The sequence below is a fragment of the Macrobrachium nipponense genome, chromosome 46 (genome assembly GCF_015104395.2).
Source record: "Macrobrachium nipponense isolate FS-2020 chromosome 46, ASM1510439v2, whole genome shotgun sequence".
Taxonomy (NCBI): Eukaryota; Metazoa; Arthropoda; class Malacostraca; order Decapoda; family Palaemonidae; genus Macrobrachium; species Macrobrachium nipponense.
This window is the reverse complement of record NC_061106.1, coordinates 40,482,731-40,505,509: the sequence shown is the minus strand read 5'-3', so window position 1 is coordinate 40,505,509 and position 22,779 is coordinate 40,482,731. Positions and strand designations below refer to the sequence as shown.

At 40.1% G+C, this 22,779-nt stretch overlaps 1 protein-coding gene and 1 pseudogene across 1 annotated transcript in view; one reads left to right on the top strand and one right to left on the bottom strand.

The window, feature by feature from the left end:
- LOC135214949 (LYR motif-containing protein 2-like) overlaps positions 1-6,321 on the bottom strand; it is a 38,642-nt gene extending 32,321 nt beyond the window's left edge. Inside the window, exons 1-2 of the mRNA XM_064249442.1 lie at positions 5,727-6,321; positions 4,844-4,984 (exon numbers count right to left, since the gene is read on the bottom strand). Of these exons, the coding sequence (XP_064105512.1) occupies positions 4,844-4,984; positions 5,727-5,786 (201 nt within the window). The 5' untranslated portion in view covers positions 5,787-6,321. The remainder of the gene's footprint in view (positions 1-4,843; positions 4,985-5,726) is intronic.
- Positions 6,322-6,445: 124 nt separating this feature from the next.
- Positions 6,446-22,779, top strand: part of LOC135214950 (uncharacterized) — a 28,059-nt pseudogene continuing 11,725 nt past the window's right edge.

Sequence of the window (22,779 nt, the reverse complement as noted above, 5' to 3'; positions counted from 1 at the left end):
GCCTGAGACCACAACAGCAAGTCCTTTGCTGTTTCGTACAGGGAGAAGGAGTGTGTCCCCCCCTGCTTTCTTATGTAAGCCAAGGCTGTGGTGTTGTCCGAGTTGACCTGAACTATAGCATCTCGGACGTGTCTCGAAGGCTTTTAACGCCAACCACACTGCCATCAACTCTTTGTTGTTGATGTGCCAGGACACCTGTTCCCTCCCCTTCAGGTGCCTGACACTTCTCTTGACCCTAGGGTCGCACCCCAACCCGTCTCCGACGCGTCGGAAAACAATACTTGGTTCGCGTTTGGCATGTACAGAGACAGACCTTCTGCAAATCGGAGAGGATCTGCCCACCACAGAAGGTCCTTCTTGATTCCTTTTGATATCATGAAGGAGAATTCCAGGTCTAGAGAGAGACACCTCCAATTCCGGTAAAGGAAGAATTGGAGAGGTCTGAGATGCAACCTTCCTAGAGAACGAATTGCTCCAGCGAGGAAAGTGTCCCCAACAGACTCATCCACTCCCTCGCTGTGCATGCATCTTTCTCTAGGAAGGTCGTTAGTTTCTCTCGGCAACGAGCAATCCTCTCTGGTGACGGATATGCCCGAAAATCCGGAGAAACCATCCGAATCCCCAGATATATCAGCTCTTGACTGGGGATTAATTGTGACTTCTGGAAGTTCACCAGAAGCCCCAACGAACTTGCTAAGGTAAGTGTCTTTTGTAGGTCCTCCAGACATCGTTCTTGTGAGCTTGCTCTGATCAGCCAATCGTTCTAGATAGAGAGACAGCCTCACTCCCTCCAAATGTAGCCACTGCGCTACATTCTTCATTAAACCCGTGAAAACTTGAGGGGCTGTCGAAAGGCCGAAGCACAAGGCCCTGAATTGGAAGATCTTCCCTCCCATCATGAATCTCAGAAACTTCCGTGTAAGAAGGATGGATAGGCACATGGAAGTAAGCGTCCTGAAGATCTAGGGACACCAATCCAGTTCCCCTTGGACGAAGAGCCGCCAACACTGAAGAAGTTGTCTCCATGGCGAACTTCCTTTTTTCTACAAAGACATTCAGGCGGCTTACATCCAGAACCGGTCTCCATCCTCCTGAGCTCTTGGGAACTAGGAACAGTCTGTTGTAAAAACCGCAGCAATGAGGATCTTTCACTAGTTCTATCGCCTCCTTCTCCAGCATAAGATCTACTGCTAGAGAGAGGGCTGATTCATGATGGGGTCCTTGTACTTGGCTACCAAACTCCCTCGGAGTCGTCGTCAACGGAGGTCTTGATAAGAAGGGAATGAGGTAGCCTTTGCGGACAATCGAGAGTGACCAGTTGTCCGCCCTTTCTGGGCCCAGACGTCGGCAAACTTCACAGAAGTCTGGCACCCACTGATGTCTGGAGAACTTAAATCCTACTTCTTCCCCTCTGATGGATCTAGAGAAGGTCTTCCCTCGTTTAGCGGGTCTAGATCCTCTAGAGGAAGAAGCTCTGGCAGGAGGGACTCCTCGAAAGGGCTCCTGCCTAACTGGAGTCCTCTCTCTTGGTTTTAGCCTGGAAAGAAGAGTGAGGCTTCCTGGTAGACTGGGCTAGCATATCCTGTGTAGCCTTAGCTGAAAGGGCACAAGAAACATCCTGAATGATCTTCTTAGGGAAGAGTTGAGGAGAGAGCTGAGAATACAGGAGAGAGGCTCTCTGAGCATGAGATACTGATTTCGTCAGGAACGAACAGTAAACAGATCTTTTCTTGATTACTCCCGCTCGAAAAGGGAAGCTACTTCACTCGATCCATCTCTCACTGCCTTATCCATACACGTGAGAACACTGATAAGATCCTCAGGTGAAATGGAATCCGGGGTCTGCGTCTTCTTGCCAAAACCGCCGCCCAAAGACCAGTCTAGGGAAGTTAAACACCTCCAGGACTCGGAACATTCCCTTCAACAGGTGGTCAAGCTCATTCATCCCCCATGTCGTCTTAGCAGACATGAGGGCAGAGCGTCGAGAGGAATCCACCAGTGAAGAGAAGTCGAGTCTGCCGAGGAGGGAAGAACGAGGCCCAAGGGTTCTCCCGATTCATACCAGAATCTAGTTTTCCAGTTAGCTTTAGAAGGGAGGGAAAGAGAACACCGTCTTCCCTTTCTCTTCCTTCGAAAGAAGCCACTCACCAAACCTCTAAGCGCCTTCTTCATAGAGATTGCAGGCTTCATCCTGACACAGGATGAAACCTTCGAAGTTTTCGAGGTCGAAAATACGATAGAGGCGAGGGCGGGGCGACAGGAAGAAAGGGCGTCTCCGAATTCCTGAAGCAACAGGTCCGTCAAACGCTTGTATGAAGAAACGGAGGAATCTTTAGGAATTTCTTCTTTCCGAGGGATCCTGTTCTTCTTCCGCCGAAGATCCTTCACGATCCTTACGATGATAGGCTGTCTTGTCCTCAGCCGAGAGTCCATCCTTGGAAGAACGTCTGGAAGAACTCTGACATCTAACCGGGGAAGTCATAACTTCCGTTGAGATTCTGCCTGAAACTCCTTTTCTTGTCAGGATGAGGGCGTATTCTAGGCTCTTGGCGCCTAACGAACGCAGGGCGAAAATCTGGCGAAGAGCGCCTATTAGGCGAAAAGCGTTCTATCAGGCTCCTGGCGCCTGTCTAAAGGAGAGCGGCTGCCTGGCGAAGAGCGCCTGTCATGCGGGCAAGCGATTATCAGGCTCTTGGTGCCTGCTGCGAGAGAGCGAATCTCTGGCGACGAGCGCCTACCAGGAGAGAAGCGTCTGACAGGATTCCCGGCGCCTAACTCAGGAGAGCGAAAATCGGGAGAAGAGCGGGGCCTTGTAGGAGAAGAGCGCCTACCAGGCTCTTGGGGTGCCTGCTAACGAAGGGCGCTGACAGGAGAAGAGCGCCTGTCTACCAAAGGGCGTCTGGTCACGGAGAGCGGAAGCCTGAAGGAGAGCGGCTACCATGAGAAAAACGCCTACCAGGCTCCTGGCGTCTGCCAGCGGGAGAGATCCTGTCTCGAGACGAGCGCCTGTCAAGAGAGGCTCGTCTACGGGAAGCATGCCCCTTGTCCGATGGAGAAACGATGTCCGCAGGAGAGCGCCTGTCCGTTGAAGAGCGCCTCGTACTACGATCCACTCCTGGAGAGAGGGCGGTTACTGACGAATAGCGTAAACCTGGAGAAGCGCGCCCCTGGACTTCTTTACCGGGAGCGAGACGTCCTTCCTACGACAAGAAGTCACAATCAAAGAGTCAGCCAGAGCCATAATCTGCGCCTGCAGACTAGCCAAAACACGTGTAGGAGACTTAACAAAGTCCTCACGGGAGACGCAGCTCGACTCCTTACTAGGAGAGCGAAATCCAAAGAAATCCTCGGTTTCTTCACATCCAATCCAGGATCTTCCGAAAAAACTTCAGGGCTGGAGGGTGGAGAGCGGAAGAAGCCTGCCAGGCTCTCTTCGACGGCCGAGAAGCTTCCGAGGAGCTCCAAACCACGCTTGGGCGAAGGAGAAGGGCGGAAGACGAGAAGCATTGCCGTAAGACTTCTCTCTTGGCGCGATCCAAGGTAGCCTGGGAGCGAACATCAGGCGCTACCGAGGGGACGCCTGACCGGTGGGGGTTCCTCCCTAACCTTCCCTGGGCGGCTTTCGACTTTCCTCCTCCCACTGGGTCTGGGAGTCTGGAAGAGTCTAGGCCTAGAAGCATTAGGGAGCCGATCAGACGCACCCTCCACTGCACTGGATCACTGCACAAAATTGCTATCACTCTTACCTTCTAGCACTTTAATTTTCAGCTCCATGCTGCGAATAGTGGCTCTCATAGTGTCCACCTCCGAAGGCGCATCTTCGGGTTCGATGCAGGAAGCAGGGGCTGAAACTGGTAAAGGCGCTACGTCTACAACAGGGTTATCAACTTCAAACTCGCTAGCGCGAGACCTACTAGAACTCCTAGATGAAGCTTTCCTAACCTTGTCCTTCTCAAGCTTTCTTACATAAGAAGAAAGCGCCTTCCATTCTTCTTCATTCAAATTACCACATTCATTACAAGGGTTAATAAATGAGCAGTCATTCCCCCTACACCTCATGCATACTGTGTGAGGGTCTACCGCAGCTTTCGGTAGCCTCATCTTACAATCACTAACAGAACAAACTCTGAACATAGTTGATTTCTTTAATTTCTAAATCAGACATAATGAAATTCCAAGAATAATAAAAAACCGGTCCACAAATCGCAAATGCCAAGCCAAGGAGCAGGTACTTCACCAAAAGTCCGATGAAACAATCCAGGGCGAAAACGAGTAATAATCCAAAATCGAGAGGTATCGACAACAGATGTAGTCGACACCGGCGACAGAAAAAACAATTATGACTGGAAAGGGGATTGGTTCATACACTGCACCCAGCGGTGGGTGTGGGTAGATCACCTGACCTACCTGTCGCTTTTGCCGCGAGTTTTGAATTCTGTCGTGACGTCAGAGACGTAAGCTAAGTATATATCTGGCAGGAAAGTTCATGTACAAAACCATAATATATAGCTACTCTTTCATTATCCTTTCAAACTTATTAGTCTTTTTTTACCCTTTTTCCCACAACTGGCTTGTTGCAATCTATAAAAAAATGACACACTTAGTTAAAACTCAGTCAGTCAAATCTTGAGTGTCTCGTGGAACTGCACAACCTTTTCGGGTAACCTACTTATGACTAACACTATTATTTGACTTCCATGGTATAATCTGCTGAAAGAAACAGGTAGTATCTAAATATGCTTTCAGGTTGACTGTTCTAAGTACGTAGTTAAAATTTCTAATTCTGGGTCTCAAAGTCCTCTAATGCTAAGGCTTTAAAATAATAACCAATTAATGGACTAACCTCCTTTTCTTGGTGTCTGTGCATTTCAAATTCAGCACGAGTCCAATCCCTTATTTCTTTGCGTTGATTTTTATCTGGAAGACGCTGGGCTTGCCTCAGAATGTTTCTGTATAATAAGATTGCTTCTCTACGCAGCATAAACTGTAAAAACAATATAACCTCAGTTACATAGTTTCATAAATGGTTGAGATCTACTGGTTAGGGTAAACAACCGAGCAGCGACATAATGGCCACCTCTCTCGGGCATTCCCACTTCCCGAAAAAGCACTTGAATTATGCCATCATTTCATAATTTAGGAGAAAACTCTTACTTCAAGAGGAGCGTAGAGGTCTCAGTGTGCTGCCTGAATGGACCACAACTCTTGACTGATGCTCATGGCAGCAAATTCGAGTACTTTTTCGGGAAGGTGGCTGTGTTTTGGGAGAGGTGACTGGTATGTCACCACTCGGTCATTTACCCAAGTCATTTATAAGATAAAGCGATAGGCTAGGTGAGGTACTGCAGATTAGTATGTAGGCTATAAACTGCAGCCAAACTGGTAGGAACGAGAAGAGGATAGGAAAACAGGGTAAAGTAGAATAGGTACTACATTCTAGGTAAGGTTAGGAAGTATGCCTGGGGAAACAATTCGCTGCGTGGGATCAATCGATGCTTATCCTGATAAAGCCTCACCTTGCAATCATAGACCTAAACTAGGCTATATATCCAACTTACCCTACTAGGTGCCCAGCTACCATAAAATTTTGAATTTTCCCATCATTAATTTGGTCACGAAAATTTCCATTTTTACAAAGTAAGAGAAAAGGCAAGGCAATACCGAAAGGGCTCATATACCTAAAACAAACCAAACAAACATTTGGAAGGAATCAATATCTTACGTACCTGCTTCAGAGACATGGTGCTTTGAGGTAGTTTGGCACAAACGTTACTTGCTATGAACATTTCGGCTGGATACGGCCAGGCCAAAATTACCTAGATGGGGAATTTTGAGATAATTTCCCTATCAAAATAAGCTGATATACCGTCTGCTCCTTACAGCAGTTACTTGAAGTTTTCTGTGATCACAACAATATTGTACTTTTGGTTTCTCGATTGCAAAAAACAGTATCCTTTAAACGTTTCACTGTAATGGAAAAACTTTTCGAAACGTTGCTCAAAGAACTTGTTGACAAGGTGGATCAGCTGATCTTCATCGCGTAATTTAAGATCCCTCATTAGTACGTTGTCGTTTCTTGATTCTGCGCATGCGTAAAAGCATAGGCTCGTTTTGAGAACTCCTGCATCAGTCGTTTTCCTCTAAGTAATGGTTTTCATGTGGAATGAATTAATTTTAGATTGGGAAGCATATGCAAAAAACTAAGCACTTGTCCTCTGTTGTATTAATAGAAAATAACTGGGTACTTTTAAATATTCAAATGGCTACTATAATAACAGTAGTACCAATTTTCCATTAAATTTCATTGACTCGCTTATTATTATTTCTAAAATAAACTATGTATCTGTAGCGTAGAGTGACTTCTTCAACGACATATTTATTTAATCTTTGAAACTTATTACATAAGAGTTATCTGCTTATGCAGGAGCTGCTGCTGTCTCGGTCTCACCACTGATAACCCAATGACTTCTGACTTGGGACCAATAAGTGCCCACTGCCCAGTCAGACTGTCAAAAGTACTCTCAGGTTTTAGTTTTGTCTTCTTCTTTCTCGTGACAGTGAAAACACCGGCAAACAGACAACTCTAAGATGGTGGTGTCCTTAACGTTACGATCGTACGTGAAGACTTTGTTCCCCGGCCGTGTATTATATAATGCCCTGTCTCCACACAGGACGTTTTCCTCTGGCGACACTCCAGAAAGAACTGTAAGAATTGGATGTGCCAGTGGGTTTTGGGGCGACACTCCAACTGCAGGTACAGTACCTACTAACTAACCCACTACTACTATCTAGCAGCCCTGACCAAATTTATCAATTTTAGCTCTTAACTCACAGTTTAGAATATGCTTTTTTTATAGTTAATGGAGGATATCCATTGACGTGTTGCTATGCTTGGTGCTCACAGGCTAGGTATCTTGTTTAACTAACGTACCGTAGGTCACTTGATAGGTACTAGGTACCTATGTACCGTAGGTTATGTAGGACCAATTGAAGTAGCCTAAGCTGGCTTATGTGTCATAAGTTTGACAGATCAGTCCGGGCAGAAGCTTAGTCCGTCTTAAGTGTGATCAGTGTCAAATGGAAGGGTGGAGGGGGTTCAGGCTCCCAGTCAGGAAGGTAAGGTCTGGTTAGGTCAGAACGTGTCATTCAAAGACAGGCCAAGGTTTTCTTATCGTGTGCTGAACCTGTATCAGTTGTTCCCAGCTGACTCCCATTGGTAAGCATACTTTGATAAAGTATGACAGTATTGACAAATCATTTCGTGCAACATGAAATACCTAAGCTTATAGCCTAGTGCCAATAGTTGTACAATGATGGTTGGCATGCACCCTTACCTTAGGGTAAATGACTGAACTATGACTTACAGGCCATCGCTCTCGGAACGCAGCCACTTCCCTAAAAAGTGCTTCAATTACCTATGCCATTACTTTGTAATTAAGGAGAAAATGCTCACTTCGAAAGGAACGTAGAGGTCTTGGTGTGATGCCAGGGTGGGCCACAACGCTTGACTGATACTCATGGCAGTGAATTTAAATACTTTTTGGAAAGGTGGCCGTATTCAGGGATTGGTGGCTGCTGTGTAGCCGTTTGGTCATTTACCCTATGGGATTTTATTGTAAGGGGCAGCTTCAACATCTAGCTTCATGTCGAATAAATACGTAAATTTTCTAAGTCATTGTGATCTTAACAGTGTCTGAGGACCTGTGACTTGCCAACCAAAAATCTGCAAAAATCTAATTTCAACAGGGAGACATCATAGTACAACCTCCCATAACCTATCCTCACCTAGGATGTTATGCCCTGAATTGACTGAGGAGGCTTCATCCCCTGGACTCGCTGTCGCTCTTCACTTTATTTGGTTTTATGTACAGCCCTCCACAGGGATGATTCTCTCTCTGGCGAGCCTTTTTGTGTTTTCTACTTAAGTTGCTTCTTATATTATATAATTGTATTTTAGTGTTTTTTCATCAGTATCGTAGCTACTGCAGAATAATTAGTACTTTTTAAATTTGCTTTCTTCTTGTATGATCTTCACTTAAGGTGGTATTTTGTTGCATAGTCTTGGTGCGCAATGTTCAAATGCTCTCTCACCTGACTTACAATTTGCTCTAGGTTCAAACAGCCTATGTGCTTTACTTGCATGTCTGATCACAATATTAATTTCAGGTCTAAAGAAACTTAAGTAGTTTCTTAGATATATTGGTTCACTATACTTTAGTGCTTTAAAAACTGTAAGAAGCATTATTTTGGAGCCAATGTAGCATACATAGTACATATATCTAGATGGTCATTTTTAAGATTTCTAAAAGTGTTGGTTTTATTTCTTACTGACGGTTGCATAGAGGATTATTTGTCAAAGCCATGATCTGTATTATTTTTTGCCCTAGATACTTGTTCTTTATATACTATCCACTTATTCCCATCATGTGTTTTATGTTCTCTCTCACTATGGTCTTTCTTTTCACAATTTTTACACTTTAAGGTGGTGGTAGTACATTCATTTGAAGCGTGATTTTCACTGCATTAGGGCAGACTTGGTTATTTCTAAAGTTTGTTACAATATGACCAAATTCTTGACTTTTATAATAAAGCACTGATAGGACATATAACAGTCATACACACTGCAACAGCTATACAGGTGTGCCTTCAGAAAAATGTTTTGTGTGTTTGGGCAAGAAACTACTATTATAAATTCGTTTTACTTTGTCTTGAAGTGTATGTGTTTTTTGGCAGACTGTTGGCACATTCACTAAGTGAACTTTTCACTTATTTGTACAAAAAGTTGAAACCTTGGATTTGTCCAAGAAAATGAAAAAATGAGTAAATAGCCCACAAAAAGTGATGGCAATAGATTAAAGTATAAGTAATAAGAAAATGCATGTTGTCAAAAAAAAAAAAAAATGCAGCAGTATCAGTTCCTGACATAACCTACACTAATATAACCCTATGTAGAATGCAGCATCTTTCCAGACCAGGTTGTGGGCAAAGCTTCTTCCCCTCCAGTAACTATCCTGCCCAACTTATCTTAAACTTATTGCTTACCTTAAATTTTGTGTATGGTCCTAGTGTTGCACCACCTTCCATTCATTATGTTGGGAAGTCTCTTGAGGTTTGGTTAATTCCTGTAAGCTTGATTTTTGCTAGTTATCCATACAGAGAACTCTGTGTGCAATGGCTGTGTAAATGACCATTTATGTGTTTCATGAAGTTATTGTGAGGCAAAGCTCTCATTTTGGTTATACCTTACCCTTAGTCCTTCCAGTAAATGAGACTTAATATTGTACCAACTTTTTAAATAGTACGTATATGTAGTCATCAATAGCATAGTATCCCATGACAGTCGAATTGAATCTGTCTCAGGAGTAGAATGGTGCATATATTGTTCCAAATAACAATTTTTTAGGATGCCAAAAAGTTCCAGTTTTCTTCCAAAACTAGTGTAATTGTACAAATGAAAAATAGGCGAGTTGATGAGCCTACTGAAATTAATGTTTGATTAAGCTTGAAAAGAAGTTTGTTTGGTGTAATGGATGGAAAATATATTAGTCTATTTATTACCTTTTCTCCACAGCACCTCAGCTTATTCACAATGGGAAACTTGACTTTCTTATGTTTGATTACTTATCGGAAATCACCATGTCACTCCTTACTGCTGCTCGTGCAAAAAAACCAGAATTTGGTTATGCACCTGATTTTGTTCTGTTTGCAATTGGACCCTATTTGAATGACATCAAAAGAAAGGGTAAGTTTTCTTTATGATTTGCCATTATTGTGTATATGAAGTCTTTATATTTTAAATATATAAAAAATGTTCTAATTCTTTGTTTCGTTGAAAGCAAGCTTTAAATATACCTTGCGTTTGCCATCTTGTAGTGTATAAGCAGGTATTCAGTATTTCCACACTTAGTTGATGGCTTCATAATAAATATTTGATGTTACATCTCATGTTTGTGCTCTTAATATTGCAGTTACTTGCTTAAAAATGAGTAAGGTAAATTCTTAATTCTCTACATGAATTTTGCTTATTGTGGCATATTTTGTTATCAGGTATTAGGGTCTTGAGTAATGCTGGTGGAATTAATCCTGAGGGATGTGCAGAAGCTTTAAAAGTGGCTGCAAAAAAGGCAGGAGTTGAATTGAAGGTTGGTATGTATGTTTCTTGATAGCAACTTTATTTTTAAAGAGTGCTGTACTACTTACTGTTAATTTGTTATCCAAATAGTACACCTGCGTATAAGTTCAGTATGGCCACATAAAAAGAATTTAATATTGTTACAAGTGCAATGTAATCATGTGAAAATGATGTTTCTTAAAGTTCATGGCTAAATTGCTTTACCAGTTTAAAGTAAGTGAAGTATGGGCCAAGTAAGTACAGTCTGGAAGCAGGTATCCTCCCAAAGTCCTTATTGCAGTATGACATGGAAGCATAACTGTTCAGAGGAGTTTTCATGCACATTTGCAACTTTCATTGTAGTACCATTTAATGTAATTGTTGGGAACAAAGACCATCTTTAAGCAGGTGTTAATTTGGTGAAGTCACCTTGTAGAGTTCATATTACTATTTACTGAATATGGTTCTGAAATGTAGGTAGTATAATGTTGAGAGGACATAAAGTCTTTCTTTCCTCCCAGTTATTTAGCATTAAAACAATTTTAAAACTCGCGCACCACCAACTGAGTAGACTCGCCACCATCCTCCCGCTCTCCCATTGGTTCCTGATGCTAGTCGCTGCCATAAGATCCTGCTCTCCTATTGGTCAGCATCTCTCCCATCGTGCTCTACATAAAGGCATTCTTCGGCCACTGTGTTGCACCAGCGTTATCGTGCGCACGTGGAATTCGTTCGTTCACATATACAATTTCGTTTGTTAACATAAATTCGTGTTAGTGATTTCGCTTTGTACTTTATCGTGTTGTGTGAGAACTTAATTAGTATACTACATAACCTAATTACGTACAGTATAGTCATGGGTCCTGGCATGCTGTTGAGTGTAATCGCTAAGGAATACGGCCGAAATCCGTTGACGATAGGCACTATCCTTAAGCAAAAGGAAGCCATCAAAGCAGCTACACCTTCCAAGGGCGTGACTATTTTGTCCAACGAGGAGCCACGTGCACAATGAGATGGAGAAGCTGCATATTGTATGGATAAAAGACAAATAAATCGCTGGCGATACGATAACCGAGACGGTAATCTGCCACAAGGCCAGCGCTATTTTTGGCAATTTGATTGCCCAGGCTGAAGACGACGGAGGAGAAGGGACATCAACGCCAACCCCAGACTTTAAGGCTTCTCGTGGGTGGTTTGAAAAATTCTGGAAACGGACTGGCATCCATTTGGTGGTGCGGCATGGGGAGGCGGCCAGCTCGGACACAAAAGCGGCTGAAGCCTTTATTAAGATGTTCGACGAGATGACGATCAACGAAGGCTACAGTTCTCAGCAAGTCTTCAACTGTGACGAGACTGGCCTTTTTTGGAAAAAAATGCCTCATCGGATGTACATTATGGAGGAAGAGAAGAAGCTACCCGGGCATAAGCCTATGAAAGATAGGCTTACGCTCGCACTTTGTTCGAATGTTAGTGGGGATTGCAAGGTGAAGCCCCTACTTGTCTATCATTCGGAGACTCCTCGAGCCTTCAAGGCCCACAAAGTGCTAAAGGAGAAGCTTCCAGTGATGTGGAGGGCTAATGCGAAAGCCTGGGTAACGAGACTTTTGTTCACCGAGTGGGTAAATCTGTGTTTCGGCCTGACAGTGAAGAAATTCTTGGAAGAGAAGCGCCTCCCTCTGAAATGTCTGCTGTTGTTGGACAATGCCCCTGCTCTCCCTCCTGGCCTTGAGGAAGATATCCTAGCGGAGTATTCTTTCATCAGGGTTCTTTATCTTTCGCTAACACCACCCCTCTCCTCCAGCCCATGGACCAGCAAGTGATATCGAACTTCAAGAAGCTGTATACGAAACATCTTTTCAAGAGATGTTTTGACATCACCGATACCACAAACCTCCCCTTGCGTGAATTTTGGAAGGAGCATTTCGACATCATCATATGCATTCGACTCATCGATCAAGCTTTGTAAAAGGTTCCGAGGCGAACCTTGAATTCTTCGTGGAGGAAACTTTGGCCTGATGCCATATCCACCCGAGACTCCGAGGGATTCGACGTGAGTGAAGCTGATGCAGATTCAGAAACGGTTGACAATCCTGAAACTGTTTCGCAACCAGATCTTGACGAGATCGTTGCACTTGGCAAGTCCATGGGGCTGGTTGTCGACGAGGACGACATCAATTACCTTCTCGAGGAACACCAAGAGGAGCTTACGACGGATGACCTGAAGGAGTTGGAGGCCATGCAACATAACGTCGTTCAAGAAGAGTTCTCTAGCAGCGGAGAGGAGGAGGAGGACAACCCTATGACAACGGCAGAAATTAAGGATGCTCTAGCTGCTTTTCATAAGGTGCAATCATTTATAGAAAAGACACCCTGAAAAGGCTTACACAGGCCGTATGCTTGCACAGTTCGATGATGTTTGCCTGAGTCGTTTCAGGAAAATTGTCAAAAGCAGGCAGAAGCAATCTTCCTTGGATAGCTATTTTTTAAAGAGGCCTTTAGTAGGAGTAAGCAAATTGGAAGATCCAAGTAATACTACGAAAAAACAAAGTTGAAATTGGTGAAGAAATTGAAATTTTATTTAAAGAAACAAAAAAAAAAAAACCAAAAAAAAAAAAAAACCGTAAAGTATAAAAAACATAAAAAAAAAGGTAAAAATCAAAAAAGAAAAAAAAAATTAATTTTAAGTTTGTTGTAAAGTTAAGTGTTAACGTTTTGTGTCATTTGTTAATGTGTTTTGTAAAGTTTAGTGTTAATGTTTCCTGACATTTTTTAATGTTTTTCATAAAGTTAAGTGTTCAAGTTTTCTGCCATTTGTCCTCCTCCTCTGGAGCCACTTTCGGAGATCGCCTCACTCGAAAGGTAAGGTTCCACATTTTACCACATACGTACGTATGTATGTACAGTATTTCTTGTATACCATGTACACTAATACACTTTATTTACAGGTATGTAGTACATATTAGTAGTATATGTAGTTTAAGTTAGGTATTGAATGGTCCAAATTATTGTATTTCATTGTTTATTGGTCAATTTAGCTTTATTATAAAGTTTACTGGGGTGTTTTTGTAGGGCTTGGAACGAATTAGGCAATTTACATGTAAAATGTGGTTCAAGATACGAATAAATCAGGTTACGAAGGGCGCCTCGGAATGGATTAATTTCGTATCCTGAGGTACCACTGTATATATAGTACATACTCGGAATTTGTTACTGATTTTAGTTCTTATCTGTTATGATATTGTGTGAGCTGTAATTATAATTTTATGAAAAAAAAATAATGTTAATTATTATAAAAAAAACTTGCATAACTTAGTAAAATTTATGATTGCCTTGTAAAAGAGGCCCCACAAGGAGTTGTAAATAGTCATTTTCAACTTCTCATGGAAGGTAGGGATTATGTTTTAGAATTTTTTTCTGACCCTTGCATTTTTATTGAATTCCTCTTTCCATTGGCATTTTTTTTATTAAATTGGCCAACCTCAAAATTTGCCCACTCGGATGCTGCATGGATTTTTTAGCCTGGCTCGTGAGGGTATTATGTTAGATCAATAACCCAACCTTAACTTTTTTCTTGTATAAATGTTCTTTTGTGTAAGTGCTGCTTTGGCTGTTTTTACTTTTCTGAAAAGTAAAGTATTATGCTGTCTTTGTCTGTCCTTCCGCACTTTTTGTGCCTGCCCTCAGATCTTGAAAACTACTTAGGCTAGAGGGCTGCAAATTGGTATGTTGATCATCCATCCTCCAATCAACAAAAGTACCAAATTGCATCCATGTAGCCTCAGTTTTTATATTAAGGTTGAATTTAGCCATAATCTTGCATCTGGCAGCAATACAGACCAGGCCACCAGCAAGCCATGGTTAAAGTTTCATGTTCCATGGCTCAGACAGCATTATTCTAAGACCACAGAAGGATAGGTCTAATTTTTGGTGGCCTTGATTATGCAATGTATACAGGAAACTTGATTGCACAGAGGAAACTTCAGTGCATATTTTACTTTTTATTGAGAGCAATGAGGGTCCTCATATCACATTATCAAGTAAAACAATTTCTCTCAATCCTGATGTAATTGCCCTACACCTGGAAGTTTACTTGTCTTGTCTAAAGTGTTATACAGTACTAAATTATTTTTTTGTATTGTAGTATTAAGTAGACATAAGTACTTTTTCATAAACATATTCCACAGATTGATTTTTCTTTGATTTTGTGATAGGTTGCAGTGGTAACTGGAGATGATTTGATGCCTGTCAAAGGAGACTTGATAGCTGCAGGAATTCCAGACATGAAAACAGGGCTGCCTCTTCCCAAGTCTGTACATAGCATGAATGCTTATTTTGGGTAGGTATGTAATGGGTAAATTAACAAGAATATGGTTATTTTCACCAAGATGATGGATCCTATGTTGTGCTTTTATGCAGTCTCGGAAATTATTTGGTGTGCTGTAGGATTCTTTTCATATTTACTTTTTTCTTTTTTTGTCTTCTTTATGTATATAAAACAAAACAAAACCATATCCTGTGCATGAACAAGTCATTTGCTAATAAGCTTTGGTACTCATAATTTTTTGTCAACTGAATCTGCACTGAATCATGGCAGTGAAACGTTTATACTTCTCTTAGAAGAGTTCCTGAATGAGTAAAGAAAAAGCTTAGACTAAATTGCTGTCATGTGAAGAAATCTGAGGAAAAGTTTAATGTAGTAATATTGTAGCATTGAAAGTTTTGTAATTTTTTTTTATTTTGTCATAAAAGTGTTAATTGCCCTTTTTTTATGACACTTTTTATCAAAAACTTTAGTGAAAGAGTTGATTAGCAGAACAGCTGTAAAAATTTTCTGAGCAGTATGATAACTGATTTAGGATAATTTACTGTATTACTTTAGTGTCTTTCTTCCTGTGTAAAGAATAATAGATAATTGTAAAGGGGTTATATAATGTAACTGATACTTGAGAATATAAGCAGATTCTTTAAATGAAAAGTCCCTTGCTTCATAGTAGTTATTTCTTTTACTTCAGAGCTGGTCCAATAGCAAAAGCTCTTGACTGTGGAGCAGATATTGTAATTACTGGAAGGTGTGCAGATAGTTCCTTGGCCCTTGGTCCACTTATGCATTCTGTAAGTAGTAGTATATTTTGCTTTATCATCCTTTTGGGAAAAATGATCATACAGGAGTCTGCTGAACTTGCTCAGCTTACACCTTACAATAGTTACAGTAAAGTGATCATGAGGTGCCAATATTCACATCATCCCCACTTCCAAACTTGCAGATTGCAAACTTTCCAGTGTGCAATGCAGAAATTCTTAATTAAGGAAAGTACATTTTCCTTGATTAGTACACTATTTTTCACCATTAAATGTACAGCAGTTGTATATACAGAAAAGGTAGCTGGCCCAAAAGTATAGGAAAAGTAGAGAATATAATGACCCCCAAGCAGGCACCAACTTGCATAATTAAGGGATTTTGACGTAGGAAAAATCTATTTCTGGGCGAGGAAGCCGTGTCGCCCAGTGAAATGTGTCTCTTTTAGCACTATTTCTAGTAAAATATTGCTATGATACCAGAGAACTGCTAAATTGGACATGTCAGAAGTCTCTGACTCGCTCACCTAAATAAAAGGTGTCGGTATAGAACTGGGGCGAGTGTTAAACACTACCACAGCAAACCCCTCCAATTAGCCTTTTCCTCATCAAAAGACCCGTGAAACGGGGAGCCGACCTATAGGTCACACCCAGCTACCCTGTTGAAGGGGACTGCGGCGTCATACTTATCGATAGCATAGAAAGCTTGGTGCACAGCAAGGGGGGGAAAAAAAAGGAAAAAAAGGGGGGGATTTCACTGGCGACACGGTTCCTCCTCCAGAATAGATTTTTCCTACGTCAAAATCCCTTTTCTGGGCTCAGCCGTGTCGCTCCGTGAAATTGTACCAGAGAAACACCAAGCTATACTATCCTGAAAGGAAAATCATATTAATGAAATCAAAGGAAATAAATAATAAAATAGTTTAGAATTGGAAAAAAATCAATTTATTTACAAAATATACTATATAGCCAAACATGTGGCAACATTTGCAACAAGTCACATACATAATAAAATAATTAACAGAATAACTTTGTATGTACGTAAAACACTATACACGATTAAATACACTTATTCTAATAGCTAAGGCATTTGCTGAGGTAGGAAAAATGTTAATGAGGCTGGCATAATTGAAAAGATTCATATGACACAAGGACGGTACTATAATGATGTAGCAGTAGGAGACACTGGCCTTCCCCTGCAGCTATTGCATGATATTTAAGATCCTCTAAAGACTTAAGGTAGTGCTTTTTGAAAACCAAGGGTGACTTCCAACCAGTATACTTCTTCAGATCATCAAAGTCCATATATTTTGAAGAAGTTACAGAAGTTGCTATGCCCAATGTCATGCACCTTGGGAAATGACCCTGGGCTGGCTTTCTTGATAAATAATAAAATCTGCTGCCTAATGCCTTTTAGAGATAGTGTACCACCATCTTTTCTAATGAAAAGGGGGCCTTCGGAATAGGTAGACGTCCTAGATAAATAGTCCCTTAAGAGTTTAAACAGGACATAACGATGGATCCTGCGGAAAAGTTAAGTATATCTTAGTTTTACCAGACCACTGAGCTGATTAACAGCTCTCCTAGGGCTGGCCCGAAGATTAGATATTTTTACGTGGCTAGGAACCAATTGGTTACCTAGCAACGGGACCTCAGCTTATTGTGGGATCCGAACCACACTATATCGAGAAATGAACTTCTATCACCGAAATAAATTTCTCTGATTCCGCGTTGACGAGCCGGGAATCGAACCTGGGACCACCGGATTGGCAGCCCAGCTCGAAAACCACTCGTCCAGCGTGGAACTATCCTGCGGAAGCGGGCCATCTTTCCATGGAGACCACCTCATCAAGGGGGTCTTCATTCTTAGCTAGAAATTGCTTATTTGGCGAAAGCAACACGTCCCCCGAGGAAAGGAACTCAATATGCGCTTCATCTCTAGATAAAGATGACAGCTCTGATATTCTGGCACCTGAAGCTAGACTCAATAAGAACAGAGTTTTACGCAAAATGGTTTGGTAAAACTCCACAATTATGTATATGAGCAATGTTGGCTGAAGAAGACCATTGTGCAAAGGTTGGAAGCCCCCTTTTGATTTTGTGTATTTTGAAAATTCAGATTTACTCATCGTATACATAATTGTGGATTTGTACTTATTACTGGTCATGGTATAATGATGTACTATGCAAGGGGGAGGGTGTGGTTTGATTCTTGAGTTAGTGACATGAGTATTAATACTTTGAAATCTTTCCTGCTGTGGAGAAAGCTGGAGAGCCTTCATGTCTGTGGAAAAGACTTCAACCATTAAAAATTCACAAGCATGAAAGAAATGGGTAGTTTTGGGCAGATGGAGGTGAAACCCAAAGTAAGTAGTATACCTGCTTCATGAATATATGTATAACAAATTTGTAAATAGTGCTAGTCCTACTGAAAAGGCTATAATGTGACTAGTGTGTGTATAAACCTTTTTAAAGATTAATGAAAATGATCTTTCTAATTAGCATAATCATGTGTCACCAGCTAAGAGTGAGGCACTTTAATCTGTCAAAAAAAAAAGACAAAAGTAAAAACTGGAAATAAAGGAACCCAAAGATTTGGCTGCTAACGCTAGGAAGGCAACTGCTCTAAACACTGTGCTGTTTTCTAGCATCAGGTTTAATAACCCTCGGTTTGCCTTAGGAGCTGATCTTAGGCTACAACTAAAAATTGGTGGGAAATAGTTGGGTCTTAGTGCAGTTGTAGGAATCCTGCCTGCTTTCCAAGATATTTTAAGTCATGGTAGGCAAATTCATTTTTCTCTGCATCCTGCTGAATATCTCCAAAACTTCCATTGTGTATCGGTTTTGTTTTCTATTCCCTCATATCTTATTATCAACTTTCTTGTAACTTGTCTCTTTCTCTAGGCTCATTTCCCTTTGGGGCTTTCTTGGGTTCATGGACTGTTGATTCTGTCCATAAGAGTTTTCAGCTAAATATTTAAAGAAAGAAGGAGAAAACTGCTGGTTGAGTGAGAAGGTTCTGGTTTTTGTTAGTATTGGTCAACCTGATGCAGGGATGTCATCAAGATCATCAGAGGTGGCGCGGGGTGTCAGCCATAATTTCTAGTTGGCAGTTTAAACTGTTGTTTTAGATCTGGATCAAATATCCAGATCTAAATGTTTCACTCAAGAAGTTTCTTGACCAAAACTGGTACGTATTGTAGTGAGACTGAGCATGAGAAGGCATTCGTATCTTGAATATGTACAAGTTGGTGTGATTGGGCCCTGTTGCACAGAGAGAAATAAACATAGGTATATGATTAATAGAGTTGTAGTGAGCAGCTAGTAATTTTTCAAAGACATGTTCTTGTACAGTTAAAGTTGCTTTAACTGATTATAATCCAAAACCAGTGATTCCTTTTAAAAGAAACATTTCTCACTCACAGTTCAACTGGCATCCAGAAGACTATGACCTCCTTGCTGCAGGCAGTTTAGCAGGCCATTTTTGATTTTGAAATGTGGGGCCCCACAAGCAACTGGAGGCATTTTTACTGATTGGGAGAAAGTTCCTGACTGGCATAATATTGGTGAGTTCAACTTTCACAACTGTGCATTCCCCTGTGGGAACGTTCTAATGTAACTAAAATAAGCCTCCTGTTTGAAGCTTCAAGCTGGTACTATGTACTACATGTATTTGCATAATCTCCTCTGATATTTCCTTCTGTTTTTATTTAAAGTACTATAGCTTGGATGTGAAATATAAAAATAGAGAAGCTACAGAAGTTATGATAAAATTGTAGGAAAACCATCCTCAGATGTAGTTTCAAATATCCAGTTAGCCCCAAAACTTGTGCAAATGCTACTAAATATAGAGGTCTGGAAGTCTCTCAAGTATGAGACGATAAATCAGTGGTTGATCCCAGTGCTGTATCTATAGAACAAGGTACTCTAAGATGAATTTTATATTCTACAAGGTGTTTTTTCCTGGAGAGAGAAGGAATTGCAAAGTTTACTACTTTCCATAGTTAGATTAAATCTTGTAAGCATGCAGAAATATCTTTATTGCAGAAAGAGGTCGAGGTCATTTATGTAAGAGGGCACCTAGGGTGATTACTAGAGAACCCATGTTTATGGAAGCTGAAAACTGTTGTAAGAGTGATCAACGACTTACACATCTTGAAACAGGAATATTGAGTACCATAGCTGCACAAAAACTAGTAGAAAATGCTTTATTTAGAGACTACAAATAGTCAGAAGTGCATTGTAGATATCATATATAGACATATGATAATTTTACTCCCAACAAAACAGAGTTGGGACGGGGAACCAAAGAGCAGTAAATAAAGCTTTAAATATATTCCTCATAGTTTACCATCTCCAAAGACAGAAGTTAGAACTATAATAAAGCCTAAGTTTTTATGTTACAAGTTACCCAAGCTTAAAAATTCATATATATACTTCATCATTTGTTTGATTTGTTATTCCCCTACAGTAGGGGAATTTTAGATGAAATTGAATTTTTTCATTGAAGCTTTTTCATTATTTTATTGTAAATTATAATGTGATACTCACCTATCTTAGTGTCACAATTCAACTTTTTTTATAACTTTTTTCCACAAGCAGTGGTATTTGTAAAATACTTTTTATACTTTTTGAGTTTCATGAGAAGTTATGGTCACTGTAGATTTTTCTTGACATTGCAGCTGGAAGAATTCCAAGGTGGAATTTTTTTATATCATAGATATTTAGTGGTGTTAATCTTTAATTACACTTCCAGGTTTTCCAATTGCTGAAGTGTCTGCTAATGGAAGCTTTATCATCACTAAACCTCCCAAGACCGGCGGTATAGTTACTAAAGGAACTATAGCAGAGCAGATGATGTATGAAATAGGTGATCCACGTGCTTATATTCTTCCCGATGTTGTATGTGATTTCTCACAAGTGAAATTGGAGGAAGATCAAGGCTGTGTCGGTTGAAGGTTCAAGGGGAAGGGGAAACCACCAACAGAGTCCTTATAAGGTAATAACTAGTTTTATGCCAGTAATATCATAATGATAACTTAGCTGCACTGCTTTGAACCCTTTAGAACTAGGTTAAAAAAATTCACCCCAGAATGCCAGACTTTGAGCTCGCACCAATTTGTTTCCCTAAAAAAAAACAGTTGAAAGAGGAAGATATGGAAATGCACAAGGTCTATGAAAAATCTAAAAAAATTCTCCCTACCTTCTACAAGAAGTTTTAATTGGTCATTTGGAGAAGAGTAAATTCCACAGAAGCAGTAGGAATACAGGAATTTTAAAGGATTGCCTGTCAGTTAGGACACAGTAAAGAACTCAGGAATCACAATGTTGGGGTCTGGGGTGTTTGGGGACTCATGATCTACTGCTACTTACAATAAATTCCTCAAAGGTTTGTTGCAAGCTTCCAGGTATTTATGTTTGGGGTGAAGTTGCTTGCCACATGTCCATATGGCATGAAAACAGGCAGTCCCCGGGTTACGACAGGGGTTCCGTTCTTGAGACACTTTGTACCCGCCAAAATAATCGTCGTAAGCCGGAACATCATCAAAAATCGTAAGAAAAGAAAACCTTACTTTTGATGCTTTTGGTGCATTGAAAACTATGTAAACTGCATTCTTATTGCATTTTCATCAAATAAACCTTCGAATATTGATTATTTTGCATTTTTGGTGTCATATTTCTTCTGGCAGATCAGTTTTGTAGGCGTCGTAACCTTGGAACATGCGTTGTAACCCTGGAAGTAATTTCTGATGAATATAATTGAAAAGCGCCTTAACCTTGGAACGTCGTAAGGTGGACCCGTCGTAACCCGGGGACTGCCTGTAATTTGCAAATGGAAACTAAAAGGTGTTTGAAAATCTTGCAGCAATTGAGGCACCTCCTGAGTCTCAATTTCCACATAACTTTCACTGCTTTCTTTACTGATTCTGGGAACACTTGGGCCATTTTTTATCGTTTTTTTTTTATTTTTTTAATGTTCTGTGGGAGATTATACTGTACTTGTATCAGGTAATCCTGTTAAAAAACTTGTTGATTCAGTTTTTAAGAAAATCGAATTATTCCCACTGGCTTCACTCGCATTAATTTCTATAATCACTCTTTCAGACACCATGGTGTATAATATCTCTTTCCTCCTAAACTCGCATAGTGTTTTGTTGCAAGTTATATTGCAGTCCATTTGCTTTAAGTAATCAGTTTGATGATAAGATTTTTCTTATGATAGCTCTATCCTAATACTGTTTACGTATATTGATTAATCTTTAACCCCTTTTCTAACGATGTTTTATATATTAGGACAGTTTTTATTTTCCTGTTTCCAATTTATTTCAGTTTGATGGGAAAATTGTAACCATGTATTCATTAATATTTGGTGCAGAAATGAAGCAATCTCAAAATAAAAATTTATTGCTGGAGAAGTGCAGTACTACATACATATACAATTTTATAACTCTTCTGGTGAGAATAATTGAACTGTTTATATAGGTTTCATGCATTCCTCTTGATGCATTCAATATTTATTGGGTAATTTTTTTTCCTCTAGGCAAGGAAAATCCAGTGAACTTGTTAATAAACCTATTATTCTAATTTTATTATTTCGAAAAGTGATAATTTTTCTTTTGTACAACTACAGCTGTAGAGGTACAATATCATTTGGTTTTTGCTTCATAAGCTGAGGTATGGGTATTCCCCTCTCAGATGGCTGTACAAATCTCACGGCTGCTACCTTTCATTCTTGTAACGTAGAAATAAAAAAAATTCTTTCATGAACAAACTTGAAATTTAGATATAAAAAGAGCAGTCTTTTTCTGTGCTTACAGCACTATGGAATATGAATTTCAGTGAAAAGTTTTAATTGAATGTGATTAAAAAAGTTTTCTTGAACTTGAGCCTAGTTCAGGAATCTTGTCACTGTGAAGTGAAACATTACATGAACAATACTTCTTTATCAGTTATAAGTTTGTTACTAGTATATGCTCTACCTTGCATACCTCACATTTGCCTAAATTGAAAACAAAAAAGACTGAGTATTTGTTTAGAATACTGAATTCTTGTAGTCTCATCATGTTACCTTTCCTGATAATAAATGTTCGGTTTATAAAAGGCAACATTCAAGATGTACATTTAATTATAGTTGTTACTTTTATTTTTGAATAAAAGTATATGAACAGAGGTATTAAATACAATGGGTTTGTATTTCAGGTCAGTGCTACATATCTTGATGGCTATAAAGTGACCAGCAGTTTGTTGCATTGGTGGTCCAAAGTCCTAGAGATAAAGGGATAAAAACTGCAGAAGCAATTATACAGAGATGTAGAAATATATTTAAAATGCTGAAAATGAAAGATTTCACTAGGACTCATGTTCAAGTTCTAGGAGCTGAGGACACCTATGGAGATCAAAGAAGGTAATGAATCTCTTTTGACTATTCCTTTCTTTTTACTTTAGCATTTTTATTTTTTTTTTTTTGCTTTGAATTTTGTATATTTATTATTGCTAATAACTATTAAAAAAAATAACATGGATCTTGACATAGGAAAACCTATTTTTGGTAATGCTGTGAGTCCTCAAGGAGTTACACTCATGGTTCCCAG